Source organism: Mytilus edulis, chromosome 12 (assembly GCF_963676685.1).
Source record: "Mytilus edulis chromosome 12, xbMytEdul2.2, whole genome shotgun sequence".
Taxonomy (NCBI): Eukaryota; Metazoa; Mollusca; class Bivalvia; order Mytilida; family Mytilidae; genus Mytilus; species Mytilus edulis.
The window spans coordinates 2,285,160-2,298,814 of NC_092355.1; the positions used below are offsets into that span (position 1 = coordinate 2,285,160).

Sequence of the window (13,655 nt, forward strand, 5' to 3'; positions counted from 1 at the left end):
TAACATTGTGCATACAAAAACGCATTTCTTTAAAAAGACTCATCAGTAAGGATAGAAACGACAAATATAAAAACAAATACGAAGTTGAAGAGCATTGACGAAGCAAAGTTTCTAAATGTTTCGCCATTTTAAGCTTATGTACTGTAGTCATGAAAAAGAAAAGAGAGTTGTTATCAAGTTCTTAATTTTTTTTTTTTTTTTTTTTTTTTTTTTTTTTTTTTTAAATTTATCATATTTTAATGAAATCTGTACATTTGTTAGTTTAAAACATCAAGTACCGGTACCTTATCCCGGCCTCGTTAACATTAGTAAATATCATATTTATACAGTTGTTAGTATTTGTTAGTATTATACATTCAATTTTCAAATTTGAAAGAAAAAAAAGAAAAAAAGAAAAATAAACAGAACGAAGTTTACTAATGAGATTTTCAAATACAATTATTTGTATAACAAATGCACAGGTTTTGAAAAATATATATACTGTTTTCTATATTAAATTTCTCTTTTCCTTATTTGCACATGAACATAATAGGTTACACACATTTGTATGCATAATAGTTATATACACTAAAAAATAGTTTGATACATTGCAGATAATGATTTTAAGACAGAGGCTGTTTGGATATGAAATATATACAATATATGTGAAGTCTATATGGTTTTTGTTTTTTTGGTTTTTATGATAGAAAGGAGTCCAGGGGTTCCAGCAGTTTTCTGCCCTACTGAGTAATTTATTTTTATAGAATATATTTTTTTCTATCAATAAGTTTTCCTTCAAATAATTTTTAAGTGCTATTATATTGATTTGTTCCATAGCTAATTTGCTTCTATATATGTAGAATTTTGTTAACAGAAGTATTATGTTTCTTATATCATTTTTATCTGTTTTTGTTAAAATACCAAATAAAACCAAATCAATATTTAAAGTTAGTTCTATTTCTGTCTTCTCAAATATCCAGAAGTTAAGGTCTTCCCATAATTTGATATATATGGGCACGTCCAGAATATATGTTCTATTGTTTCGACCCCTCCGCACCCAAAACTGCAAATATTTGTATCTTTAATTTTTATTTTAAGGAGGAGTTCATTTGTGCCTAAGATTCGATGTATTATTCTGTATTGAAACCACTGCAATTTTGAATTTTTTGTTATATGAAAGGGCAGTACATGAATATTTTTCCAATTGAAGTTTGCATTGAGAATTAATGACCATTTTTGTTCACATTTTTGTTTAGGATTTGATTTGTTACCATTCAAAATGTTATACATATCTTTTGAACCTTTCTGGGATTTAAAAAAAACCTTTAACACTGAGGGCAAAACAGGATCGTTTTCTCTCTTTAAGTCATTTGGACATATTTGAAATTCTTTTAAATACTTTTTGAGTTCTTAATTATTTGACAACAACATGTACAGGAAATAACAAAATCATGACAAAATGTGAAAACAATTCCGACAACAACAACAAAACAATGATGAACATGATGAACAAAATACAAATTCGAGAGTCAACTACTCATATTTATATTAAATGGCTGTGTTTGCAGTTCAAGAAATTGTTAAAAGACCATGACAATATTTTCACTCATTATTCAAGCTAACACTGAACACAATTTAGGGAAATGATGAGGGCTCATACACATTTTTAACACTTCCAAATTATCTTTGTACTTGTCACAATTCAGGAGCCTGTAGTTCGGTGGTTGCCGTTTGATCATGGCTGTCATATTTGTTTCAGTAATGTGTTATGTTTTGATTAAGTTCTCTCAATTAAATTCATATCTTTCTTGTCGGGGCTTTAGAATAGCCAACCATACGGTTTGGTTTTTTCAATCACAGTTGAAGACCATACGGTTGCCTATACATTTATATTTCCATTTCAATAGAACTTTGGTGGATTATTGTCTCATTTGCAATCATACATCATCCACTTATTTTTGTATAATTAGATACTGTTACACGCCATGACCAGGGTGTCGTCGTTGAAAGTTAGGATTGTTCTACTCAAAACAATATACTACCCTTCCACGTGATCTGACGAGAAATGTATTTTTTTATTTTATGATACGCCCGTCCTAGCAGCAAAATACCTACTCCACCTGCATATGGGACAAACATTTTTCCAATCATCAGTTTCAAGAGCCTGTCCTGCTCCTCAGACTTTATATAACATCACCAGTGGCTGAGCGGAAAATTGTTAAGCCAAGACGTTATCTAAGAACGTCTTGTCCTTTTTTCTAAAAAAAAAAGCTCATTTGAAGGTGCCTAGATTTGTTGATGAATAGTCCGCATCAGCATCACAAATAATACATGTTGGTCTTGACGAGTAGAGTGTAGGTGCTGGCGTTGTTTATCGTTTATTTTGCATGTTAAAGTTTACTTGTTTTGTCATGTTTGTGTTGTATATTTTTTAATTTTTCTGTTTATTTCATTTTTGATCATATATGACGGTCCTTGGTACTTATTTAATATGACATTTTGTCATTATGCAGTAGTCAATTTTGAATTAATTTGTTTCTGTGCGTAAAAACCTTGTCAAAATTGTTTATGCCTATTATGTCTACCAATAAGACTGTCATACAATTGAGAGGTTAAATGGCTTCAAAATCATTTTTAACATACGAAAATGCCTATTAACAGTTGTTGTCCATGCGTGTGATGTATTTAATGTTACCATTTGATTATGGACTTAAAGTTTTGAGTTCAGTTTGGGGTTTTTTTTGGTGATTTTTCTAGATATTCCTATCCATACTAATGTTTGCCAATCATTGAGGATTGTCTAGATTTTACTTTATATTTCAAGCTCTGTCATTTAGAAACAACTTGAATTCTGTTAATATTTATTAATATGTTTTTGTGTTATATGATGTTATATCTTTAATTTATCAGTAATTGTAATGACACGTTAGCGCTCTCATTTTAAATATTTTGCGATTTATGCTGCAGGATCAAGTTTGGTAAACCCCCTTCGAGACGACATTGGTATGATCAGTCATACAGGAAAAATAGGAATGAATCAAAAAGTACCAAAGAGCGATGATTTCAGCAGTTTTGTATCAGAACACGCATATGGTAATCACAAATAGAGTGGTTAACGATATAGATACATATCTGATAAGAATCAAATTATATATAAATATGTGGTTTGAGTGCCGATACATGCATACGGAAATTTCCCGCTACATTGAATACCCATTGGTGGCTAAGGATGTTGCCTGCTCTATGGTCGGGTTGATGTCGCTTTGACATATTCCCCATTTTTATTCTCAATTTTATAGTAAATGATAAATTTTATGGCGTTTATAATTTTATTATTAATTTGTATAATCGTAATCAAAATATCATGTCAGGTGTTAGACGAAAAGGGTCAGAACATAAGAACCCTAGAAAAAAAGAAAAGAAGCATGAAACATTTAAAAGTAATGTTGAGACAATTTATCAAGAGACATATGCTTAGAATGTTAAATGATCTTAAAAAAAGAGTAAAACTTAGTTATTGAAAGCATGTTATATAAACAAAGGACGTGTGGTTATTGAATTTTTGATGTCCAATTTGGAATTTTCAACACTTGTAATATAACAATGAATGTCTGTTCAGTGACATCTGATGCCAAAATATTTCAACTATTTGGAGACCAAGATAAGGAAGTAATCTTCCTTTAACAATGTTTAATTCAAACAATTTCCAAAATGTGGAAAAGCATATTCAATGAAACATTATTTGATGGTTCATGCCATTACCAGAGTGAAACAGTTGAGAATGGAAATGGGACGTGTGTCAAAGAGACAACAACCCGACCATAGAACATATAACAGCAGAAGATCACCAACAAGTCTTCAATGTAGCGAGAAACTTCCACACCCGCAGGCGTCCTTCAGCTAGTCCCTTAACAAATATAGATCTACTAGTTCAGTGATAATGAACGCCATACCCAACTCCAAATTGTACACAAGAAACTAAAATTAGAATTAATACAAAACTAACAAAGGCCAGAGGCTCCTGACTCGGGACAGCCACAAAAGTGCATTGGGTTAAACAGGTTATGAGATCTCAACCCTCACCTATACCTCAAACCAATGTACAAAGGTAAACGCATAACAATACGCACATTACAATTCAGTTCAAGAGAAGTCCGAGTCTGATGTCAGAAGATGTCACCAAAGAAAATAAACAAACTGACAATAATACATAGATAACTACAGACTACTAGCAGTTCACTCATTATTTCGAGGCGAAATCAAAATCAACAGAGCATGTGTAAATTAAGAAAATTGTTCACGGTCTGATACGAATAAATACACGCATCATTTAGAGTCAAAATCAAAATAAAAAGATCCGACTCGCATCACCACCCAATATCATACATGTCATATAAACACATGTGTAGATTACGGCAATCATATACGGTATTATACAAAATAATACATGAACAGACTCTTTCATCGTCTGCTGTTATCACTTTGCGTCTTTAAGGTAGGGAATGTCTTACTAGCGAAAGACAAAAATAAATAATTGTTTGTGCAAACGCAGTGTCACACTTATCGATATAACCATAACAATGTAACAAACGTACCAATATCGATAGCAAATTATATTTGATTTGATTGATTCTCAGCTATTTGAATCAGAAATATATGAGGTCGGTTATTAAATTTCAATTATTAATCAATATTAACTACTGTTCTTTTATTAGCCATTGTATCATATATTTCATATCCTAGGTCTACATAATGAAGACAGCAAACTGAGAGGTGAATATTCATAGACTATATGAAGTACATGTATATAAACTCATCATGAATACTAGGCTTCAAAATTTTACGAGCAATTTGTGTCAGTTACTCTTGAACCAACAAATAAAACAGACAAATTGAATACAAAGATTGAGGGCTTTAGAGACCAAAAACTCCGAAAGGTTTCTTCTTGTAAATAAAAGAAAATTCATTCCTTGAGTAGAAAATAAACCGTTAAAAACTTCTTAATTCATAGCAAACATAAGGAAACAAGAGATGTGAATGTAGTTCAACTTATTTTTAAAAAGAAGTTGACGTATGAGTGCCTATCAGAAATGCACTCGAGTAAATACAATGGTAATGTACGCAGCTAACGATCCCAGTAGAGCCAAAAGCAATTAACAACTAAACCATGTTAAAAAAATAACACATGCGGAGCAGTATCTGCTTCAGAAAAACCTGAGATCACCACAAGTTTTTGGTAGGGTTCGTGTTGCCTTGACTTTAGTTTTTTTATGTTGTGTCTTCTTTACGTCTACTTTTCTGATAGTCTATTTATTTTAAGCCATTGCGCTGTCAGTTTTTTTTCTATCTAGGATAAAATGGGGAAAGGAAATGGGAAGGAATGTGTCAAATCGACCAAAAAAAAACCGACCCTAGAGCAGACAATAGCCGACGGCCACCAAAGGGTCTTCATTGCAGTGAGAAATTCGCGCACTCGAAGGCGTCCCTCAGCTGGCACTTAAAAAATATGTTTACTAGTTCAGTGATACTAGACGTCATACTGAATTCGGAATTATACACAAAAAAATAAAAATTAAAGATCATACAAGACAAACAAAGGCCAGAGGCTCGTGACTTGGGAAAAAGGCAAAATTGCGGAGGGGGCTAAACATGTTTATGAGATTGCAACCCTCCCCTTACACCTGAAGCCAATGGAGAATAATAAAAGAATAACAATACGCACATTAACATTCAGTTCAAGAGAAGTCCGAATGTGATGTCAGAGATGTAACACAATAAAATATAAACAAAATTACAAAAATCCATAAAAAACAACAGACTACTAGCAGTTAACTGACATGCCAACTCCGGAACGCCAACAAAACTGATTGAAAGATTATGTCTTCTTCATATGAATATCAGGCACAATCCCTCCAGTCAGGTGTTGAGTATCATATTTCATGATTTTGACTCTCCCTTTGGTATGTTTTGTCCCTGTTTTTTAATATGAAAAAGTCAAATTACCAAAACACGGAGGTCACAAGAAAGTCTGTGATCAAATGAAAAAAGCAAAAGTTTAAACACATCATACGAATGTAAACCGGGGCGAATAATTCACAAACTGATTAAAATTCCGCAGGACTTTTATGTCACGTATGTGAGTAAAAAAACCCGGTTTAACCATCAATAACCTCTAAACAAATGTGTTTAATCCTTATAATTCTTGGGTCAAACATGCACGATTAATAATTTACATTGGTAGTTTGATTGATGGCTGCTATATTTACCATGAAAAGCACAATGACATGTTGTAACTAAGCAGTTCGTCGCCATTTTGAATTTCTAAAAACCATGAATGTCCGATGAATGCAAAAGAAACTAAAATGAAATAGCACCTACCTCAAAAACTTCATTTTAATTAAAAAGTATCCTAATTTGAAGCGTACACGTAACAAAGTAATCTTTCCCTTGAAGAGGTTTAGTCGTTTCACGTCGTGTTTTGCCATGACGTAAATTCGCCAAATTCTTCATAAAATGTTGCATGATTTTATTTTTATAATTTTTTTGTAGTGCATTTATTTTATTTTGTTTGTTTGTTTGTTATATATGCATAAGAATAGAAACAACTGTTATGCAATTGTTTTATAATATCAATTTGCTAAAAATCCAGTAAACCTTCAAGAATGTGTTTCGCGCAGGAATAGATCATGTAAATTATTAAAGTAGTTTTGGAAACATGTATAACCGAAGAGTAATCCAAACAAAAAAATCAAGACCAATCTAATTCAAGTATTTTTAGATATGCAAAAAGTAAAAACACAAAAATACTGAACCTCGAGGAAAATTCAAAAAGGAAAATCAAAAATCAAAAGGCAAAATCAAAAATCAAAAGGCAAAATGATAAAAGAATTATAACGAAATATTCATCAATGTTGACTGCTGAACCCCCGATTTTTGTCATTTTAACCTGTAATGTCTGGGGTTTTTTCTCACGTCATTGTCAATATAGTACAGATATCTGCGACTGTCATACACATGATATTTAGGTAGCTTTAAAACCGAGTTGGATCCATCCTTTTTTATATTAGATAAATTCCTATACCAAGTCGGAATATGATAGTTTTTTTTATCAATTCGGAAAAAGGGACTTTCCTTTCCGGAGTGATATTATCTATTTTCTTACGCATCAATATAAAAGAATGGGAAAAACAATGAATATAAGCAACAATAAAACTCTTCAAAAGTTTGTTTTTATTTAGAATACAGTATTTTTTTGTTATTCAAAATCTTTCAACAATAACGCACTCGCCTTTTTCTAATTATCAAAAAACAATGCCACTTTGTTGAACTATTGATAATTCCTAACATCATTTCAGGAAATTTGTAGAATAATTATAAAAATGTTCAGCGCTTATGTAAAATAACTGGTCATTTTCAGGGATTTAATATAATCACTTATGATTTTAGTGATTCTACATAATCCCTGGAAAAACAGAGATTCTACATAATCTATGATTATACATATTCACTGTAACATATATACCGTTTATATGTTTAATTATCTCGGCATGAGGTCTATAAGCATTTTTCCTAACATATAAAAGCACGTTTATTAAAGTAACAGAAATAGTAGTTGTTAAGAAGTTTAAATTCAGGTTGCCTTTTTAAAAGGAAAGAATGTATCTTCAATTTTGTGTTTGTGGTGCTCAGGTCAATCTATCACGTATATGATTGAGTTAATTTTGTCATAGTTTATAATCCTGGTACCTTTTATAACTATTGGTCTGTCATTTATAATTGTTCTTTTAGTTTCTATTTGAACTTATTTTACTGGTTCGTTGATCCTCATGTTTTCTGTCATTCTATATCTTATCCGTTTTTTTTCTCTCACTTGATTGGACACAGTATCAATAAAGCATGCTGTATGTTAATGTAATCTTCTATCACTATACATGTCTTTTAAAAAATTGACTTGCAAAGTCAAAATGCCGGTTTTACACTTTGCAACTCAAAATTACTAGATTGTTTCTCCTTTTTCTAAAATCTGTATAATTTTCATTTCCAAACATATAAGTACGAAATCTGTTTTTAGTTATAGATACCTCTATCAATACTTTTATTATATAATCATTGAGGGCTGTCTGGATTGTAGTTTCTGTTTCATACTCTTTGAGAAAAAAAAATTATATTTTCGCAATGATGCTTTTTTTTCTTTTATATATTTCGTGTTGATGTTACATATTTGATTAATTATCAGCGTGAACAAACTGGAATGAAAGCGCTTCTATTTTTTATGCTTTGCAATTTATTCTAAACAACAGATTTATTGCGACAAACTCATATAGACGACACCGGTATGCGCAGTGTAACAGAAAAGCTAGGAATGACACAAAAAGATTTAAAGAGCCGTGACAAAATTAGTTTAAAACCACAACAGACACACTGTAAGTACAAATTAAGGGATAAGCGATATAAATAAATTTTAAATGTGAATGAATATATAAAATCCTTTGGTATCTGTTAAATCATTTCTCTTTTAAATACATTAACCAAAACATCTTGTCTGACTTACTGTAGTCGATAACAGCCTACATCCACTTAACTTGAAGTTGGTTAGATAGAAGTCTCATTGATATCACATCACATCCCCTTATTTTTACATTTACAATTTACATTAAAAAAATGTCTCAAAATTTTCTGTTCATGGTTATGGATTCTTCCGATAATAATAGTGTGTGTAAATATTAGAAGCTCAATTTTTTGATACCTCATTTATTAAGAATCATGACATTTAATGAAAATGCACATTTTCATGGGGTACATTTAGTTTTGTTTGCATCGTGAAACGCCTTTGATCGTCCAGAAAATGCGTTTCGTATTTGTTTTCCACACTAGATTCTTAAATGATAATTAACTTGCCTATTATAGTATCATGTAAATTGTACCATGTACGAGTGTGAACTCGCATTACTATAAGACGTGGTACGGTACTTGTCTATCCCAAATTCATGTATTAAGTTTAAATGTTTAATGTTATATTTGTACTTCTCATCGGATTTTGTCAAATGTGTTGACGTCTTTTCTATTATATTTATGTGTTATGGTAAAGAAAATTAATCACCGCCTTCATTTATCAGATTTAATTTCGTTCAACGTAATCAGTACGATATTTTACGTTTGAAGTTAGATTCAAAACAAACCGGACATAGTTTTATAATATAGTTAATTGCTACCTTAGTTTGATATTAATAAGTATTAAAATGTGCTTTGTTATTAAATGCAATATCAGTATTTAGTTCAAAAATATAATCTTAAATCAATCCTGATTCTATCTTATTCATTCTTATGTGACGTCATTTTTCATTTTTTGATGATCTGTTTTACAAATTCAAATGACGTCATTTTTTCGTCATTTTTCAGTTTCAAATAGGACGTCACTTGGCGTAAAGGTTTAAACTTATTCGGATGTGTCTACTTTTGTGTTTCAAATGTCTGGTTATGTAAATGTATTTCAGTTGTTTCCTGTAATTAGTTAATACTTCAGTTTTATCATGTACATCTTTTGAATATTCATTTTATAACATTTACTGTTTGCAAAAGTATAAATTATTCTAAATTATAGAGATTTTCTGGTAACTAACAGAAAACCCTTGCCGTTTTTGGCACAACCTTTTTGATCTTTTGGTCCTCGATGCTGTTCAACTTTGTACTCGTTTCGGCTTTCAAACTTTTGTATCTGGGCGTCACACGTAGGTCTTGTGTGGACAAAATACACTTCTGGCGTATTAAAATTTTGAACTTGTTGCCTTTTGTTGGCTGTTGTTCGTGTGATTCTTTGTCAATTGTGTTCTCCAATTTATTTATATTGTAGTCCTGTGTTGTCATTTTGATGTTATATTTCACATGGCCATAAAAGTGCGAGGTTTGGCATGCCACAAAACCAGGTTCAACCCACCATTTTTTCCTTTAAAAATGCCCTGTACCAAGTCAGGAATATGGCCATTGTTATATTATAGTTCGTTTCTGTGTGTATTACATTATAACGTTGTGTCGTTTGTTTTCTCTTATTTTTAGTGTAAATTCACATTGCGATAAGACGTGTCACGGTACTTGTCTATCCCAAATTCATGTATTTGGTTTTGATGTTATATATATATGTTATATTTGTAATTCTCGTGGGATTTTGTCTATGTGTGTTACATTTTCGTGTTATGTCGTTGTTCTCTTATATTTAATGCGTTTCCCTCGGTTTTAGTTTGTTACCCCGATTTTGTTTTTTGTCCATGGATTTATGAGTTTTGAACAGCGGTATACTACTGTTGCCTTTATGTACCACTCTTGTCACATATGCCTTTCTGCAGTAATATTTTTTTCTTTATTTGGTAGTTACGGTCCTGATATTTGAAGTAATAGTTTGGTTTTTTTTTTCTCAGTTATGCAACTAACGTAAGAGGTCGACATTTAAATCATTAACTACTTTGTAGATTTAAGTTCCAAAACTATAGTGGACAAATGTAAAAATTGTTTTGAAAAAGATGAAATTATAATACAGTTGGACCGAAGGTTGTGTGAAATCAGACGACGAGTTATTGAAGCCAAATACCAATCAGTATCGGGGAACTTTTTTTTCGAAGGTGAGGAAGCATGGGATACATTAGTTTCTCTTATATACAAATACGTATGACTATGATCTGCTGACAATTGTTATGGACTCATTAAAATTACAAAATGTAGTAAACTAGCAACACATTAGAGATCCCACAAACTTTTTTAGATATCCAAAATAAAGGAAACAGTAGTATTGCTTTAAAGCAAGAAAGCTAACTTAAAACATAATTACATATAACGTGTAGGAAAAATCTGAAAATACTACTCAATCATAATATCTATCCAGAAATGAGTAATAAAGAAATATATACAATATTAGTTGCCATTCATAAACAGAAAAAAACAAATTTGAAGTATTGAAATGGAAATTAAACTTTCCATGCAACGAATCATTAATTCAGTGGAAAGAAATAGAAACAGTTCATGCTATTTCTGCAACGAAGTTGTCAATCATAAAAAAAAATTAACAGCAGTAAACTGCTTTGAAAAAGTCATGAATCGATTGAGAGATAAAAAACCCAGGTAACAGACTAAAACTGGGGAAACACATCTATTATAAGAGGAAACAACGAACAACAGAAACAATGAAATGCAACACAAAAAGCACGACAATGAAACATACATAGAAACGAACTATTATCAATTTTTTTTTATAAAAACATGCCGTTATAATACTAAATGCTGAAAAGAAATGTACAAACTTCTTCTTTATCTTCAAATAGAGAGATATTTTTAAGGCTAGACAATTTCAGATATAAAATATTTTGATATATTAAACACCCTTTTTCCAGTTATATGTTTCTCTATATGTAAGACACATTGTATTTCCAATGAAAAAGAAAACAAAGAAAAATACATTCAAAATCTTCAAAACGGAATCAAATGACAGCATAAAATAAAATGTAATAAGAAATATCAGAACCGAAATGTTTTATTTAAGACATCAACATATAGTAACTTGTAATCTGTATCTGTAATGTTTATGTTTGACACATCAAGATACTTTCCGTGTGGGCCAACAAAAATGCATCGCAAATACCCTTTTGATTAGTATTCAACATTATTATATGCATTTACCTCTATATTTATTTCCGTGAATATGGTCAAATATGTTATTGTGAAAATATTTCCATCAAATTATTTAAGAATGCATAAATTCAAATTACACAGGTATCCTGTGAGAAAGTAAATACACATAATATCCACAAAACGTAACGGTGTTGATCCATTATTTTTCCAAATTGTAGGCAGACAAAAAAATCGATGATTGATTTTGTGCATTTTTTCTTTGATATCTTTTTGTGATAATTTTTCATATCATGCTATTCGCTTGACATTGGAAAATTATCGCTAGAAACTAAGGAGGCACGTGGCGTTGCTAATGAAATTGATATGAAATTGACATAGCGATAAACAGATTATCATTGGTCATCTCAACTCTATTGCTTTTCTGGCTGAGATTGTGACGAAGTCATTAAGAATAAATATATTTTATTAAGTAATTACAAAGTCAAGAAAGATACTAAAGTTCAAATGTTGAAATGTTCACAAACTGTTTTTAAAGTTCAATTGTTCGAATGTTCAATAGTTCACAATGGCACGTGATCGTATAGTTTTATAAATGTTCAGTCCTTATGGATTACGTTCGGATATTAAGCGCATGATTTCCAGCCTACCCACGATGGGGAAGACCTTGGCGGAATCTCCGGTACCAATAGCTTGTACCAATCTCTTGTACCAATCCCTCCTCTTCAAGTCCAAAGCTGGATCTTATATAGTCCAGTAGTCCATTAACAACGGCCCATAGCTGATGGCCGGTTACTTAATAGTCTGGATGTTAGATAATTCTAGTCTGTGGTTAATTGTCAAACTAACCCCTGAAGGATACATGTTATTTCACAGTAGACATGGTCATTTATTGGCTGCAGGGTATACATGGTATGTCTATAATATTTGAACAGATCGTTATTTAAAAATGTCCAAAGCGTACATGATTGTCATTGAATTATTTAATTCCTTTTTAATAAATTCCTAATTAATACTCCTTGATAATTAATGATATGAAACACAATTGTGTTACATTTTCCTTTCCTCCTAAATAAAACGAAAGTTCAATAAAATACGGTAGTTTTTCTTCCTGTAGGTTATTGTGATAGTTCATTGCAAAGTTTCCGGTAACTATCACCACACATCTAAAGTTTATAATAAGTTCATTACATTCACCAAGTCCAATAGCTGGATATATTTACACATAGTTCATTTGAATCACCAGTTAAATAGTTCGATATACATAGTTCATGTTTTATTTCCGTCACCATCAAAGTATAAAGTTCATCAACTGCTGGAAAGGGCGCACATCTTTGTACAAGTGTCGTCATCATCATCTCCATTACGTAGTATTTGACGCATCTAGCTATTTGGTTCGTCCTTCTTAAGAGGCTGTTATCATCGACATTCGGTTAAGTTTTGTCCTTGACCAATGGCACGGAGGAAGACATCTCTCTGTTGTCAGTAACATCTATTCCAACCAATTGCGAAGACACCATTTGTTTTTACCAAATTGTTCGTGGCATTAGAACCAGAACTCACAACATTCTTTTTGGCTAACCAAGATATATTCTTAATTAATTAACAGTACAAAAATATGGCTATTCCAATGAAGATGGCACCTAAACCCCACTGATAAATTTATCCCAATTTGGACTAAAACTTGTTTACTTCCCCTTAATTTCCTATTTTTTATTTATCAATCAGATAATTGACAGTTTGTTAGCTCGCCTTAAGTTCCAAAAGTTATCTAAGCCTAGCAAAATTAAGTTTTCACAATTTCTACGTATATAAATCAATACGTTCTTTTTTATATCAAATTATCTATTTAAAACAAATACGTTCTTTTTTTTTTTATATTAAATTGTCTATTCAAAACAAAAAAATAAAAGGGGAAAACTGTCGTATACAACTTCTACAAGTTTTTTAAAATCCTACATAATAAAAACAAATATATGTTTATTAACACAAGACATAAAAAATAGATTTAAAAATTCACAAATTAAAAAAATATATATAATGTGATCCTTTTCTACAACCCC

General features: G+C 31.2%; 1 protein-coding gene across 1 annotated transcript in view; it reads left to right on the forward strand.

Annotated features, from left to right (window-relative positions):
- The first annotated feature begins 690 nt into the window (after positions 1–690).
- Positions 691–13,655, forward strand: part of LOC139499465 (uncharacterized) — a 51,604-nt gene continuing 38,639 nt past the window's right edge. The window contains exons 1-5 of the mRNA XM_071288144.1: positions 691–726; positions 2,947–3,072; positions 4,723–4,752; positions 8,280–8,402; positions 10,443–10,592. Coding sequence (XP_071144245.1) covers positions 2,985–3,072; positions 4,723–4,752; positions 8,280–8,402; positions 10,443–10,592 — 391 coding nt within the window. The 5' untranslated portion in view covers positions 691–726; positions 2,947–2,984. The remainder of the gene's footprint in view (positions 727–2,946; positions 3,073–4,722; positions 4,753–8,279; positions 8,403–10,442; positions 10,593–13,655) is intronic.